This window comes from Sorex fumeus, unplaced genomic scaffold (assembly GCF_029834395.1).
Source record: "Sorex fumeus unplaced genomic scaffold, SorFum_2.1 ptg000047l, whole genome shotgun sequence".
Taxonomy (NCBI): Eukaryota; Metazoa; Chordata; class Mammalia; order Eulipotyphla; family Soricidae; genus Sorex; species Sorex fumeus.
Genome location: NW_026606104.1, coordinates 5063956 through 5079058, shown reverse-complemented (window position 1 = coordinate 5079058; position 15103 = coordinate 5063956). Strand labels below are relative to the sequence as shown.

Below are 15103 nucleotides of genomic sequence, written 5' to 3'. Positions count from 1 at the left end.
CTCCTTGACCCAAGTTGGCTCATCTTTTTTTTTTTTTGGGATCATATCTGGCATTACTCAGGGGTTACTCCTGGCTCTGCAGTCAGGAATTACTCCTGATGGTGCTTGGGGGACCATATGGGATGCTGGGAATTGAACCCAGGTTGGCTGCGTGCAAGGCAAACGTCCTAACCGCTGTGCTATGGGTCCAGCCCCAAGTTGGCTCATCTTAGTGCTGATGACACAGCTGGTACTTATCTGTGTGCTCAAGTAGCCCATTCTCTGGGAACTGTTTCTGGTACTTCTATAAAATGATTCACTTCTTGTCATGTTGACGTGAAGAGGTCGCGCTTGAAAGGAGTGCTTGCTGGGCTCCACATTTGGTTTTGTTTCTGTGCCACACCCAGCTGTGCTCAGGGATCACTTCTGGTGGGGTTCAGGGGGTCCTGTGGGGTATCTGGGATTGAATCAAGCTGGGCTGCATGCACGGCAAGTGCCTCCATAGCTGTGCTGTCGCTCCGTCTCCCGGGGTCCAGTTTACTCAGTGGCCATGAAGGGCAGGACTCTTACATTCTGCTGCTTCTCACCAAATGTTTCCCCCTTTTTTTTTTGGTGGTGCTTGGTATTTACTCCTTGTGGGCCTCAGGAACCATATGCGGTTCTGGGGTTGGGCCTTGGGGCCGCTGCGGGGTCCTGTATCACACACCTTGGGGAAAGCAGTTGCCGTCGCTGGGACAGCACACAGCGTCTGACATCTTGGTTCCATGTCATCGTCATTCGTGGGGGATCGTGGTCCTTAGGTTTCTTGGGTTGATGGAACAGGAGCATGTGGTGAAAGCTTGGCACACACAGAGAGCCCTTTCTCAGGGACCCTGAAAGAGTTTAGATGGGTCTTAAGATGGCTCCCTCCTAAGGTCATAGTTGACCTGTTTCCTGAAACATCTGGGCAGTTGGGCTGTGTCTGTGCTGGGTCCCATAGCGATTCTTTGGGCACCCTACCAGGCTAGTGTTTGCTGCTGCATTCCCCGGGCAGTGTGAAGTGGTGGCCATAGTACAAGAAAAAAAGCAGGGGTCAGCTGGTGGGCATGCCCTGGCTGGCAGCTCACCTTCCTCCCTTTGTGCCAGAAATGCATGGCAGCTTCCCAAGCCCAGGTATCTTTTAGGAGGCTGAGTGGCCAGATGGGGCCAAGGACTGCATCTGTCCCTGCCATGAAGGAGGCCCTGATTCCAAGCTGAAGAAGAGCAAGAGGAGAAATTGTAGCCACTGCAGCAGCAAGGTGAGGTGGGGCTGGCCAGGATGGAGGCATGAAAGGAGGCATGCTGCGCGGGACAGACACCCCCAAGCTGCCTTATTGTTTGGGGAAGTGTTGGCACCCGCAGACTTCAGATTTTGTAAAAAGTCATAACATATTTAAATCATGCAGTACACACACATGTGCAAAATAGAATCTTTTAAAATGATTTAATAGACTTTGCTTTTTTTTCCCCCCCGTTTTTTGATTTTTGGGCCAGACCCACAGGTGTTCAGGGATCATTTCTGGCTCTGCATTCGGGAATTCCTCCTGGAAGTGCTTAGGGAGGGGACCATATGTGATGCTAGGGATAGAATGTGGGTTGGCCATGTGTAAGGCAAATGCCCTTCCCTGCTGTAGGTCTGGACCTAAACTTTGCTTTTTATTCAATATATGGGGAGGGAGATGCCCCCATGGCTACCTGTAGGCTCAGAAACATGACCAGGACATGTATCTCCCACTGAACTGGGTCTCCAGCCCCTGGACATTGTTGCTGCTTCTATGTATTTTTTGTCTGGAGGCTTCATCTGGTGGTACGTGTGGGACCCTGCGGTGTGCCTGGGATAGAGCCTGGTTAGCCACATGCAAGGCCAGTGCTTTTGCCGCTGTATTGTCTTGTTGGCCCTTATGTATTTTTTTGCTTTGTTTTTTGGTTTTGGGGCCACACCCAGGGATGCTCAGGGCTTATTCCTGACTCTGCACTCAGGAATCCTCCTGGCTGTACTGAGAGGACCATATGGGATGCCAGGGATCAAGCCTGGGTTGCTTGCATGCAAGGCAAGTGTCCTCTCCCAGTATACTGTCGCTCTGGCCCCCTCAGTATTTGTTTTCAATGAAATAAACCTGTGCCAGGAAAACAGCTCCCAAACAGAAAGGTGAGCCAGGGAGGTTGGCAGCACAATCAGACTTGGTTAGAGCTGGAGCATGTGGAAGGCTCTTGGCTGGGCCATGGCTCCAGGCAGCTGGCAGGTGGGCGAGTGGCTCACCGTCGCTCTGAGGCTCCTGGACACTCTTGACCTCGGCCATCCCTGCAGGTGTGTGACAGCAAACCGTACAAGAGCAAGGAGCCCCCCGAGGTGGTGGGCAGTAGCCCCCACCGAGAGCCCAGCCCCAAGGAAGTTGGGGCAGGCAAGGATGCACTGGAGGAGGACCCCGAGGCCACCCCGAGCAGGACTGGCAGGACCAGCAGGAAGGGGGACTTGCCTGTGGCCGGTGAGTGGCCAGCCTGTCCTCTGGTTTCGTTTCCACATGCTTTGGGTGAGAATGTCGCTGGGGAAGTCTGGGGCTGCGTCCCCCGTGTTCTGCTCTCCCAACTCTGCCCCTCCGCCCCCCCCACCCTCCCGCTTCTCTGGTTGTCAGAGCTCCGACCTCAGAGGTGATTGTCCCACACACCCTCTCACCCCCTGGGAACAGCCGAGTACAGGGGCTCCCTGGTTCCCCCAGGGCAGTCGGCCTCGTCTGTCCCCTGAGAAGCCGATTTCCTCTGCACAGGTCTGGCTGTGGGCAGCACTCTGCTTTCCCCTCAAGAAGCGACTCTCACAGAACAGCTCCTCCTGGCGGGCCCCTCCGCCGGCTCCCCTGAGAGTTCTCAGCTGCCCCCTGCAGCGCAATGTGTGCCCCACACTGACAGGAGGGAGCAGGAGGGGTCTGCGCAACTTGCCCGCCCTACGGCGTCCCCCAGACCCGTGGACCAAGGGGCAGAAGGGGAGAACACAGCTTCCTTGCTGGCCTGGGACGCATCGGCCGTGGAGCAGCTGCTAGGAGCTGTGGAGCCCCCTGTTTCCTCCCCAAGCCCCGTCCATCCCAGGACCACAGACTATGGGAGAAGACTGGGGCCGGGTCCAGCAGACTCTCCAGAGAGCGGGCTGCCTGTGGGCAGGCCAGCCCCTGGGGTGTCCCCACTCCGGGAAGCATCGTCAAGAAGGGTCCCCTCAGCCCCGTCTCCCAGGACAAGAGGGGGTTTGGCCAAGGATGGCGGGACACTGGGCAGGAGCCCTGAGGGGGAGCAGCTGCCCAAGGCGGCCGAGGCTACAGTTTGCGCCAACAACAGCAAGGTCAGCTCCACGGGGGAGAAGGTGGTGCTGTGGACCAGGTAGGTGGCACGGGGAGCTGTGGGGAGGGTGGCACCAGTCCCCTGGCACTGTCCTGACGGTTCCTCCTGACGGGGGCTATAGGGAGGCTGATCGAGTGATCCTCACCGTGTGTCAGGAGCAAGGGGCTCAGCCGCAGACATTCAGCGCCATCTCCCAGCAGCTGGGGAACAAGACCCCTGCCGAGGTAGGGGGGCGGCATTGGCGTGTACAGGGCCCCGAGGTCCTGCCCTGGGAACAAAGACTGACGCAGGCCTGTGGGTCCCCCTCCCCTCCTTTCCCCCCAGGTCTCCCTCCGCTTTCGAGAGCTCATGCAGCTCTTCCACACCGCGTGTGAGGCCAGCTCTGAGGATGACGATGATGCCACCAGTACCAGCAACACAGACCAACTGTCGGACCATGGGGACCTTCTGTCTGAGGAGGAGCCGGATGAGTGAGAGGCGAGGTGCCCGCCAAGGAAGAGGATACGCTATTTGGCCCAGCAGAGGGCCTGGGCAGGGCAGACTGTGGGCCAGCAGGGCCATCCCGGAGCCCCTCGTGGAGGCCTCAGATACAGACACTGTCAGTGGCAGTGAAGGCAGCAACTGTCCTCCTCACTCCGCTTTTCCCTGTCTGAAGCACCTATTTATTGTCGTGTGAGGGAATCACGGCATTTCTTCTTGTAATAAATGCACAGAGAGGCCCGAGAGGCCAAGGACAGTGGGCACCTGCTTCCAGCAGTCTTTATTTGAAACCAGCTCTGCCCCCTTCCGGGGGCTAGTCCGCAAGACTGTCACTAGCCTGGTAGCACTCGGCCAGGCTCTGGAGGTCCTGGAGCATCTCCCCCATGTCGTCCTGCTCCACGCCTGCCTCCATGAAGCTGGCCCAGCGTCGCAGATCGAGTTTGCTGAGCTCCTGGGCCAGGCCTCCCAGGGCTCTGTGCAGGGCAGAGGACGAGTTCAGAGACCCCAGCACGGGGATGCTCTCCACGGCTGCAGGGAGGATAGAGGTTGTGAGTGGCCCCAGGAGCAGGGGTCTGGACCCTGGGGGAGGGGAACTACTTCTGAGGATACAGCACCGACTCACAGCTTCTGCCCAGGGAGGGAACTGCACTGGAACTTAATTTTCTGTTTGTCATATTTAGGCCACACCCTGTGATGCTCAGGGGTTATTCCTGGCACTGCTGGGGGTCCGGATGGAATATTGGGGACTCAGCCCAGGTTGGCCATGTGCAAGGCAACTACCCTATCCACTGTACTGTCTCTCCAGCCTCTGGCACTTGCTTTTCTTTTTTTTGCTTTTTTTGGGGGGGGTCACGACTGGTAATGCACAAGAGTTACTCCTGACTCTTCACTCAGGAATTACTCCTGGCGGTGCTCAGGGGACCATATGGGATGCTAATTATTGAACCGGGTCGACCGTGTGGAAGGCAAACGCCCTACCCGCTGTCCTATCGCTCCAGTCCCTGGCACTTGCTTTTCTTTGCCTCCTACCTACCTGCCCCAGTGGGGGGACCGTCCAGAACCAAACCGTGGCGGCTGAGGTGTGAAGAGAAGAGGCAGGGGTACGGGGGCGCCACCAGGCAGGGCGTCAGCAGCAGATGAGAGGAGCTGCAGGATGGGAGCAGAGCGGCTGAGCTACTGGGCCGCGGGTGGGGCATCCCACGAGTCCCCCACACTGACCTGACTCGGGGCTGCCGCTGCTGGACAAACTGAGCCAAGACTTCGTCCCCAGTACTGCAGGCATGGAGTGGGGAGGGCAGAGGTACTCCTGGGCTCAGCTGGCTGCCAGGACAAAGCCAGCGGTGCTGTTACTCATCCAGGGGCCTTGGTTTGGGGTCACACCCAGCTCTGCCCGAGAGCAGCTTCTGGCAGTGCTCAGGGGACCATGTGGTGCTGGGCGTGGGACCCCACTGCCTGCATGCCACTGGGCTGTCTCTTGGGCCCAGAACCACATTTCATCTGTGAAGGCAGCACGGACAAGGAGCAGGGAGAAGGAGCAGAGACCTCGTGTGCCTGGGCCTTAGCCGGCCAGCTAAAGCAGTCTTCTGGCTCCGGGATCAGGGGTCTCTTGGCTGGGCTTGGGGCCCTTCTGTGGTGCTGGGGATGGAATCTGGTCAGCTGTGGGCAAAGCAGGTGGCTTTCCCGCTCTCCTTTCTCCAGCCTGCCCTTTATTTCTGGAGTGAGGTGGACAGAGGAGATGGCAGACGAGGGAAGGAAATGAGGCCCATGTGAGTGCAGAACGCGGGAACTGCATGGCTCACCTGGTGTGGTGAGCTCTGTCGAGACCCCGCAGCACCACTGACTGGGCAAAGCAGCGTGCTCCAGGAGGGTCTCCACATCCAGACAGCGGGGTCCAGGGGGAGGTGCTCCCCAGCTGCAGCAGGATGTCAGGAAGCGACTGGCTGGGACCCAAGGGGAAGGGGATGGTGGCGTCTGCGGTCACCACCTGTGGGGTGTGGGTGGTGGCAAGCAAGTGAGATTCTGGGAAGGGGTCACAGGGCTCTGCCTGAGCGCTCAAGGCCCTCCCCAAACCCCTCCCCTGCCAAAAGCTCCTACCTTCTTCCCAGCGCCGCTCAGCATATCAGCCAGGTGCACCATGGGGAGTGGTGCAGTGTGGAGGCGGTAGGGGACTGTGAGTGTGTCCAGGGCTGTGGCCAGGATGGCGCTGCAGTGGAAGGGCAGGGTAGCCTGGAAGAGGGACATAAGAGGCCGGGAAGACAGCGGGAGAGGCAGGTGAGCTGGGTTGTGTGGGCCTCAACACTGGCCAGGGATAGCCCAGTTTGGGGGCCACATCCTTGCAGTGTTCTGCAAGGTGCTAGTCGGGGAGGGGAGGGGTCTTACATCATAGCGCAAGTGAGGGAAGCTGACAGGGGGCTCTGGTCGCAGCCCCAGTCCCCCACCCAGTGACAAGGGGCAGAGCAGGGAGCTGTGAGCAGCCAGGCGCACCATCCCGAAGGCCGTGTTTAACACTCGGTAGATGTTTTTCTGCGGTTCCTGGCAGGAGAAAGGGGAGCGGTTTGCCTTAAGCACCTTTTCGACTGGGGAATCATGTTTATTTTGGGGTCTCTCCTGGCACCCTGGCCTCCCACACACAAAGTATGCACCCTGGGAGCATCTTCCCACCGGCTATCTCCAAGTTCTACTCACCCCAAGACTGTAGGGACCAGGAAGCAGGCCCCAAGTTATGATCCCCCTCCCTGAATACTCGTCTTGGAGCAACTCAGCAGCCTTAGCGCCTACCCCCGAGAAGCCATCGTGCAGGTCACACAGGATCTGGAAGCCCTGGATGGAGGTGGCGGGTGGTGAGAGGGGGCAGGGTCAGAGGAGCCCTTGGACATGTCCTGGCCCACAGCTACCTGCAGAAAGTCACATTCCTCCACATAGAAGTGCAGCCGGTCCTCCAGCTCCTCCAGGTACTTGGGTTCCTTCAGGATGCTCTCCCCCTGACCAAAGGCCTCCAGGCGCCCTGCTTCCCTGCCAGGCAGAGACAGAATCTGGGATTCCCTCAGCCCCACCCTAAATCTGTTTGGAGGGAGGGTGGGGACTAGCCTTGAACTTCGTGCATGGGGAAGTGGGCCAGAGTAATAGTTGGGCACTTGCCTTGCATGTGGCCAACTCAGCTTCGATTCCCCATACCCCATAGGGTTCCCTGAGCCCCCTAGGAGCGATCCCTAAGCGCAGAGCCAGTGATGACTCCTGAGCACCAAAAATCAACCCCAGAAGGGGACTGGCGCACACATTAAGAGTCCAGGTTCCATCTCCAGCACCACTGGGTGGAACCCCCAAACAGATGAGGTCATGTGGGCCTTTTACCCGCTCTTACCCATCGTGGTTGTACTTCTGAATCATACAGATGCTCCGGGGGTGGAGATGGACCCTGAGGAAGTCTGACCAAACGTGAATGCTGTCCTCTGTGGGGAGAAGTAGCTTGGAAGCTGGGGACGTGGTGAGCGTGGGGGGTCCTGGAGACGAAGCAGAGGCAGCCGTTCCTTTCCCTCCGTTCCTGCTTGGCCCGTCCTCACCCTGCAGTCTGAGGAGTCGCACCTTTGCCACTGGGAACAGACTTGACCCTCCACACACCATCACTACACAGTACTCCCTGGCAGGAAGGAAAAAAGTTGCATTTGGCGGCAGGCAGTGGACAGCAGATATACCTCGCATGGGCTGGCCGCGTCCCTTGGCCTCTTGTTCCTGCAAAAGTCATAGTCAAGGGAGGGGACAGTGCTGTTCCCTTTAATACCACCGGACATATTTAAAGTAATGGAAATCTGAGTGGCAGAGAAAAATGAGGGGCTAAGCCTTGCCTAGAGTGGACTTAGGTTCCACCCCCTGAGCCCTGGCAGGAGTGATCACTGCCCACAGAGCTGAGAATAAGCCCTGGGCACTGCTGGGTGTGGCCTGCCCCCCAAATCAAAGCTCAGTCCTCACCTCTGCACTCAGCAGGTCCTGGAGGTAAGGGTTCTTGGAGGAGAGCTCCTCTTTGTACGTGGTGAGCTTCCCCTGCCTAGAAGGAAGCAGAAGGGGCACCGTGGCAGCTCCTGGGCGCTGTGCGCGCTTGCCATCACATGCCCCACCTCAGTTACCAGGGTATGGCAGCATCCAGTTGTTTGTCGTGGTAGAGTCCTCCTTCCTGTTTGAGGGAGCTCAGGCTGCCTGCATAAAAGGAATCTGCTGAGGTCCAAGCCTGACTCGCCCCTTCTGCAAATCTTGCAGACCCTCCCCCTGACCGGGCCCTCCCTGACAGCTTGGGTACCCCTAGGATGGAAGGGTCCTTCGCCCAGAGTGGGGCCGATGCTCCCACTCCCAGGTCACCCTCTAGACCCCCAACAAGGCCTGCCCCTGCGACTCCCTCCTTTGGCACCTTGAGGTCGCGCTCCCAGGTTCCGACCTGGCCGGCCTGCGGCAGGTGCTAAGGGTCGGGAGGTGAAGCAAGTGGAGTTGCGGCTGGCGGAGGCGTGGGAGGGGACGAAGGCAGGGACCGCGCGCAGGGAATGGGCCCAGGCCTGGCCTCACCCTTGAGGTCCATGAGGATGAGTCTAGGAGTGTAGGTCTCCTGGCCGTACAGCGTCCGGCCCGTGCGGAACAGGACGTCGGGGCACAGCTCTCCCGGCGGCTCCTTGGCATCGGTCTGTCCGCCCAGCGCAGCATCCTGCGGAGGCACAGCGAGCAGACGGGACTCGGGCGCGAAGGGGCAGGCCGGCAGGCTCCCCGGGGGCAGCCGCCCTGGGCCCTCACCTGCTGGTTCCACCAGTGCGCGCCCACGAAACCCGAAAAATGCCCCAACTGCAAAGTGAGCACCTCCCGCGCCCCGCCCGCCATGCCGCGCTACCGAGCGGCCCCTCGCTCGCTGCTGCCGCGAGCCGACGGGCTCCGCGCGCCTGGGGGCGGGGCCCCGCGTCCTGCTTCCGATTGGCCTGCAAGCACGTCCTCTCCTGCCGGGCAAACGATTGGTTGGACTCGGAGGCGCCGCCCCCCTCGGCCCGCCTCTTCCCGGCGGCGGCGGCGGCGGCGGCGGCCGGGGCGGTGTTGGGGTGGGCCGTGGGGCCCGGGGCCGGAAGCGCGGGCGCCGGCGCCGGCTGCGCGCTCACGTGGGCTCCCGGGGCGCCGCTTCCCCGGGACTGTCGGCCGCCTCTGCTCTCGCGGGAGACTCCGGGCACGCGCGCGCCCGCCCCGTCCCGGTGTGCGCTCCGGGACCCGAGGGAGGATCGGAGGTAAGGCTCATGCGGGCTCCGGCTGCACTCGCACACCGCCAGGGGGCGCTCCGGAGCACGGAGTCGGGACGAGCCGCTGGGCACCGCGCGCGACTCCGCGCCCAGTTCGCCTCCCCCGGCCCTCCTCCGCCGCTGGGACCCTTTTTCCCCCGTGCCCATCCGAGAGTCGCCCCGGCTGTGCGTGCATGTCTCGTCGACTTCATCGTTTCGCCGTGTTCTCTTGGTCTCCCAGGCATTCTGCTGATACGCGACTTTGGGGATCGTTTTCAGTTGTTGGCTCTTCAGCGCCACTACGAATGTTCTGGTGCCGGTTGGACCCCCCTCCTGGCAGCGGGATTGTGGGGGCATTGGGATGCGTTGGGTATGGGCGATGGGGCACTGCCACCCCAAGCTGTTTGCTGAAATTCTTTGTTATTATCATTATTATTATTTTTGCCACACCCATCGGTGCTCAGAGCTTACTCCTGGTTCTGCACTCAGAGGTCATAGCTGACTGGGGCCCTGGGTGGGGAGACCCTCTGGGTGCAGGGGATTGAACCTGGGCAGGCTGCGTGCAAGGCAGAGCACGCCGACCTACTTTTGCTGAAAAGCTTGACTGTACGACTATGGGGAATTTTCAGTTATTGCTCCATAATCCTGTCAACGTGGTCAGTGTTTTTAGCCCATGATTACTAATGGGGCTGAGAGACCCTGTTGGTCTTAATCGCCATTTGGGTATCGCTCCTTTTCCCTGATCTGTCTACTTGGGTGCCACACTCCAGGGCACCCTGATCTGTCTGCTTGAGTGCCACACCCCAGGGCACCCAAGGGTTCTGGTACTGTGCTTTGCCTCTATCTCCTCGCCTTTGTTTTCTTTTATAAAGTGGCTATACATGGTGGTGCACTCAGGGATCAAACTCAAGGCTTTGGCCATGGCAATTAGCTCAGAGGGCTAGAACATGGGCTTGCAAGCAGAACCCTTGATTGGATCCAAGGCAGTGCACATTCCGCTAGCACCACCAGGTAAGGCAGAAAGTCCACACACACACACACACACACACACACACACACACACATACACACACGTATGCACATAGACGCATACACACACATTCAACACATACAAACATACAGGTATATATACATACAATGTATATATATATTATATAAATGCGTACTCAGAACACAAAAATAAACCCCAGGGGGGCCAAAATATAGTATAGCTGGTAGGACTCTTGCCTTGCACTCAACCAACCTGGGTTTGATCCCCAGTATCCCATAGGGTTCCCCAAATCTCACCAGGAGTGATCCCTGAGCATAGAGCCAGTAGTAAGCTCTAAGTACCACCAGGTGTAGCCCAAAGACACTCCTCCCCCCCAAAAAAAAGTGTGCTGGAAAGTTGACAATTGCATCTTGAGTTAATATTTTATAGCATTATTGTTGTTTTTATTCGTTTAGTTTTTGGGCCACACTTGAAAGTGCAGGGCATTGCTCTGAGCTCTGCACTCGGGTTGTTGCTCCTGGCTGTGCTCAGGAGAACATGCAGTGCCAGGGATCAAACTTGGGGCTCCTTCAGACAAGGCTTTGAGTTAGCCACTCATTTCCATAGTTCTTTAAATGTGATTTGGAATTGACTGTCAAGTTTCAAAATTAAAAGAAAAATCCTTGGTTTCAGCAAGAGTCATGGGGCAGGTGCACGTTTACGTACAGGAATGTGTGGGGTTTGATGCCTACACCATGGTGCCTGAGCACTGCCAGGAGTGAACTCCACACCTGAGTACCACCAGGTGAGGGTTAATAAAGAAAATAAAACTAAAAAAAGGTTTGAATTGTTTTATTATTTATATTTTAAGTTTTTGCTATTATGTTTGGGCTGGAGCCATAGCACAGTGGGTAGGGCGTTTGCCTTGTGCGCAGCCAGCCCGGCCGAGCCGGGTTTGATTCCTCCGCCTCTCTCAGAGAGCCTGGCAAGCTACCGAGAGTATCTCACCCGCATGGCAAAGCCTGGCAAGCTACCCGTGACATATTTGATATGCCAACACAGTAACAAGTCTCACAATGTTACTGGGCCCGCTCGAGCAAATCGATGAACAACGGGAGGACAGTGACAGTGACAGTGCTATTTTGTTTGTTGTTTTTTGCTGGTACTAAGGGGCTAGATTCGTGAGGACCATGCAGATTGGGAGCTGATTGTTAGGTGTGGTTATATAGCTTGTCACATTCCTAGTCTTAATAATTGAACACCTTTAGATACTTTTTTCGTGTGATTTTGGGCCATACCCTGCAGTGTTCAGGGGTTACTCCTGTAGGTTGTTTGGGGAACCTACCAAGGAGCGGACCTGGTAGGCTGCATGCAAGACAAATGCCGTATCTGCTGTACTATATCCCTGAAAACCTAAAGAAACTTTGACAGGGTTTTCACTGCACCCCTCTAGATAAGTTTAAGAAGAATTGACACACCATTACGATATTAATTTTAACCTTTTTAATTAAAGTTTTATTTATAATTGTTATTTCAATTTTTGTTCTACCATTTGTTTTGTGTTTCCTTTTTTTTTTTGGTGGGGGTTTTGTCCACACCCAGTGGTGCTTGGGGTACGCTGAATATTGAACCCCAGAGCTCCTGCACGCAAGGAATGTGCTCAGCCCCATGAGCTAGTTCTTCACTCTTGTGGTTTTTAACTTTTTTTTTTGCAGGGGTGAGGGAAGAGTTATAAGTTACACTTAGCCCTGGTTTGTGGGAAGAGTTATAAGTTACACTTACCCCTGCTCAGAGGTCACTCCTGGTAGTGCTACGGGACCATAGCACTTGCCTGGGACCAAGTCTGGTCAACTGTATGTAAGGCAAATTCTGTTTACTCCCGTGTTCTCTCTCCAGTCTTCATATACCATTTTTCTTTTTCTTTTTTTTTTTTTTTACTTTTTGGGTCACACCCAGCGATGCACAGGGTTATTCCTGGCTCTGCACTGAGGAATTACTCCTGGCAGTACTCGGGAGACCATATGGGATGCCGGGGATCGAACCCAGGTCGGCCGTGTGCAAGGCAAACGCCCTACCGCTGTGCTATCGCTCCGGCCCCCATTTTGCTTTTTGATTTTTGGACCCTACCTCATTGCGCTCAGGGCTGACTCTGGCTCTGTGCTCAGGGATCACCCCTTGCGGGGCTCCGGGGACTGTGATTGGTACCAGGGATTGAATTGATTTTGATTGTGTGCAAGGCAAGAGTCTTAATTCAGGCCTATCTCTCCAGTTTCTGAACACAATTCATTTTTAAAACATCCCCATTGTCACTAGTAGATTAAATCCTGTTCCCCTAGCACCAGGTAACCACTTGTCTACTTTTGCTTTTATAGGGATCAGACCGGGAGTTCACATATGTAATGCATGGACTCAACCTCTCAGTCATATCCTTCATCTTTTTGGGTTTTGTTTTGTTTTAACCTATTTTAGGGGACAGAGATAATCTAGGGGACAGGGAGCTTGCCTTGCATGCAGCCGACTCTGTTTGGATCTCCCGTATCCCATTTGGCCACTCAATAGAGACCATGGAGGGGAAGGCTGTCTTGAGCCAGCTGTGGCCCAAAATCAAAACAAACAAAAGCAAAAAGAGACAAAACACAGGCACTAGACAAAAATAAAACCCAAAACCCAAAGGTAAGTTTATTTTAGGGCCTGGGAGATAGTTCTGGCTTTGCATACTTGAATCTGGAGTTGGATTCCTGTCACTACATGTTTGCTTGAGCACCGAGCTGGGAGTAGCCCTTGAGCACTGCTGGGCGTGTTCCCAGACAAAAAGAAAAACCAAAACTTATTCTGAATTTGCCTTTGCTGGATTTTTCATATTCCCGCAGTGTGGGGTCTTTTGCACCTGGAGCTGTAGCCTGTTTTTGCGGTTTCCCTGTGCTGAAGCATTGCTTGATTGCTCCCTTTTGTTTATTTGACGCTTGAGTGAGTTCCCAGTTCTGGCACTGATGAATACTGTTGTTATAAACTTTCTCTTGCGACTTGGACTCAAGACTTTGGATGTGCTGCCACTTTTCTCCTTCTCTTAGATGAAATCACCCGGTCATATGATTAGTCTAGCATTCTGAGCAACTGCCAAACTGTTTTTCTTTAAGTGGACACATTTTGGAAATTTTATATTCTGGCTAGCCGTGTGTAAGGATCCCTGTTTCTCCACTGTAGCACTGTCTTCCCATTGTTTATCGATTTGCTGGAGCGGGCACCGGTAACGTCTCCATAGAGAGACTTCTTGTTACTGTTTTTGTCATATTGAATACGCCATGGGGAGCTTGCCAGGCTCTGCTGTGTGGGCGGGATACTCTCGGTAGCTTGCTGGGCTCTCTGAGAGGGACGGAGGAATCAAACCCGGGCCGGCTGCATGCAAGGCAAACGCCCTACCCGCTGTGCTATCACTCCATCCCATTTCTCCACATCCTCCTCAATACTTGCTATGAGGTACAGGCTTTCTAACAGTGCATAGTGTTTTTTTGTTGTTGTTGTTTATTTATGGGTCACATGCAGTGTCCTCCCGGCTTACTCTTGGCTCTGTACTGGATCACTCCTGATGGTCTCAGGGATATGCATTCGGGGAACAAACCTGGATTGACTGTGTGCAAGGCAAGTGCTTACTCCCTAGTCCTCCATCTCTCTGGCCCTGCCGTTTGGTTTTGATGTGGTTTCCTCATCATTGATGGCACTGAACATACGTTCGTTATCCTGTCAACCATTCATACATAGAAAATATGTATGTTTCTTTTGGGGTATTTCTTTTGGGGAATATCATTTCAAAGCACTAACTTGTTTTTTCACCTGTTATTTTCTGACTTAGGAGGGTTTTTTGGTTGGCTTGTTTGTTTTGGGGTCACACCTGATGATGGATCAGGGATTACTCCTGGCTCTACATTCAGGAATTTTTCCTGGCAGTGCTCAGGGGACCATATGAGATGCTGGGCACAGAACCTGGGTCGGCTCCATGCAAAGCAAGTGCCTTACCGGCTGTACTATTGCTCCATCCCTGACAGGAGTTTTTAAAAAAAAAATTGCCAATATTTTCTCCCATACCGACTTGTGATTTTTTTTTTAGGTAGTGATTGTTGTTTTTTAACTCAAACTCTGTGGTGATGGAGGAACCATGCAATGCTAGGGATTAGACATGGGGCCTATTTTGTGAGTGGGGGATGTTGCACCACACTTAGTGGTGCTCATGGACTATTCCTGGCTCTATGCTAAGGAGTGACCCTGGTAGTGCCCAGGGGACATACAAGCTGGGACAGCATTGTGCAAGGCCAGCATGCAGCACATTAATCCTCAGTATCTCTGCAGGCAAATCAAATACTGTTTTATTAGAATTTTATTTTATGTTTTTAATTTTTAATTTTTTTGCTTTTTGAGTCACACCCAAAAAAGGGGTGTGGCCCTTATTTTTCCCTCAGGGGCTATGTCTGGCTCTGCACTCAGGAATTACTCCTGGCAGTGCTCAGGGGACCATATGGGATGCTGGGGATCAAACCTGGGTCAGCCCTATGCAAGACAAACGCCTATCCATTGTGCTATCACTCCAGCCCCCCACCGAATTTATTTTAATTTCTAGTGGAGTTATTGACATTCCTCAGGGTTTTCTATATACAGGATGATGTCAGCTGAAAATAAGCAGTTTAACTTTGTACTTTCCAATCTGGTGAATGAGGAAGAGCAGTCCCACGAGACCAGCAGCCCAGAGACAGTACAAGTCAGGGCATGAGAATCAAGTCCGAGGTAAAGGGAGCTTAAGGAAAACAGAGGTCCGAATAGGGCAGATTATAATGAAATATTTGGGAAAAAATTAAGAATTCATATTTAGCAAATCACAAAATTAGTGGGTCCTCTTTCAGTAAATATTAAAAGGGAATATTTTTTAATTGAATTACCATGAGCTACAGTTCCAAAAGTTTCATGTTTGAGTTTCAGTCATACAATGAACGAACACTCATCTCTCTACCAGTGTCCATTTTCCACCACCAATGTCCCCAGTATCCTGCCCTGCCCTCCCCCTGCCTCTATGGCAGATGGTTGCCTTCTTACTCTCTCT

The 15103-nt window shown here is 54.6% G+C and overlaps 2 protein-coding genes across 4 annotated transcripts in view; one reads left to right on the top strand and one right to left on the bottom strand.

Moving 5' to 3' along the window:
• The window catches only part of GON4L (gon-4 like), a 46604-nt gene extending 42716 nt beyond the window's left edge, over positions 1-3888 (top strand). For both annotated transcript variants that reach the window (XM_056123621.1, XM_056123620.1), the window contains exons 28-32: positions 1143-1256; positions 2306-2483; positions 2763-3363; positions 3446-3548; positions 3649-3888. In XM_056123621.1, the coding sequence (XP_055979596.1) occupies positions 1143-1256; positions 2306-2483; positions 2763-3363; positions 3446-3548; positions 3649-3798 (1146 nt within the window). In that variant the 3' untranslated portion in view covers positions 3799-3888. The remainder of the gene's footprint in view (positions 1-1142; positions 1257-2305; positions 2484-2762; positions 3364-3445; positions 3549-3648) is intronic.
• A 186-nt stretch (positions 3889-4074) lies between these two features.
• Positions 4075-8696, bottom strand: MSTO1 (misato mitochondrial distribution and morphology regulator 1). 2 transcript variants are annotated; one of them, XM_056123630.1, is made up of 14 exons: positions 8578-8696; positions 8356-8491; positions 7926-7995; positions 7771-7846; positions 7387-7441; positions 7166-7304; positions 6699-6816; positions 6490-6624; positions 6184-6336; positions 5899-6030; positions 5604-5788; positions 5023-5124; positions 4838-4950; positions 4075-4332 (listed from the first exon to the last, which is right to left on the bottom strand). In XM_056123630.1, exons 1-14 carry the CDS (start codon positions 8659-8661, stop codon positions 4118-4120), a joined length of 1713 nt encoding a protein of 570 aa, XP_055979605.1. In that variant the 5' UTR covers positions 8662-8696; the 3' UTR covers positions 4075-4117. The 2 variants fall into 2 exon arrangements, with proteins under 2 accessions (XP_055979605.1, XP_055979606.1); XM_056123631.1 differs by lacking the exons at positions 7926-7995; positions 8578-8696 and having other exon boundaries at positions 4077-4332; positions 7166-7441; positions 8356-8494.
• Between the last annotated feature and the right edge of the window lie 6407 nt (positions 8697-15103).

Excerpts from the sequence above, each read along its gene's own strand:
- MSTO1 (XM_056123630.1), bottom strand. The coding sequence starts at position 8,661 with ATGGCGGGCGGGGCGCGGGAGGTGCTCACTTTGCAGTTGGGGCATTTT. Across the intron at positions 7,442-7,770 it reads AGGACCTGCTGAGTGCAGAG|GGAGTACTGTGTAGTGATGG; the intron begins GTGAGGACTGAG and ends CCTTCCTGCCAG. Across the intron at positions 4,333-4,837 it reads CGGTCCCCCCACTGGGGCAG|CCGTGGAGAGCATCCCCGTG; the intron begins GTAGGTAGGAGG and ends TCCTCCCTGCAG.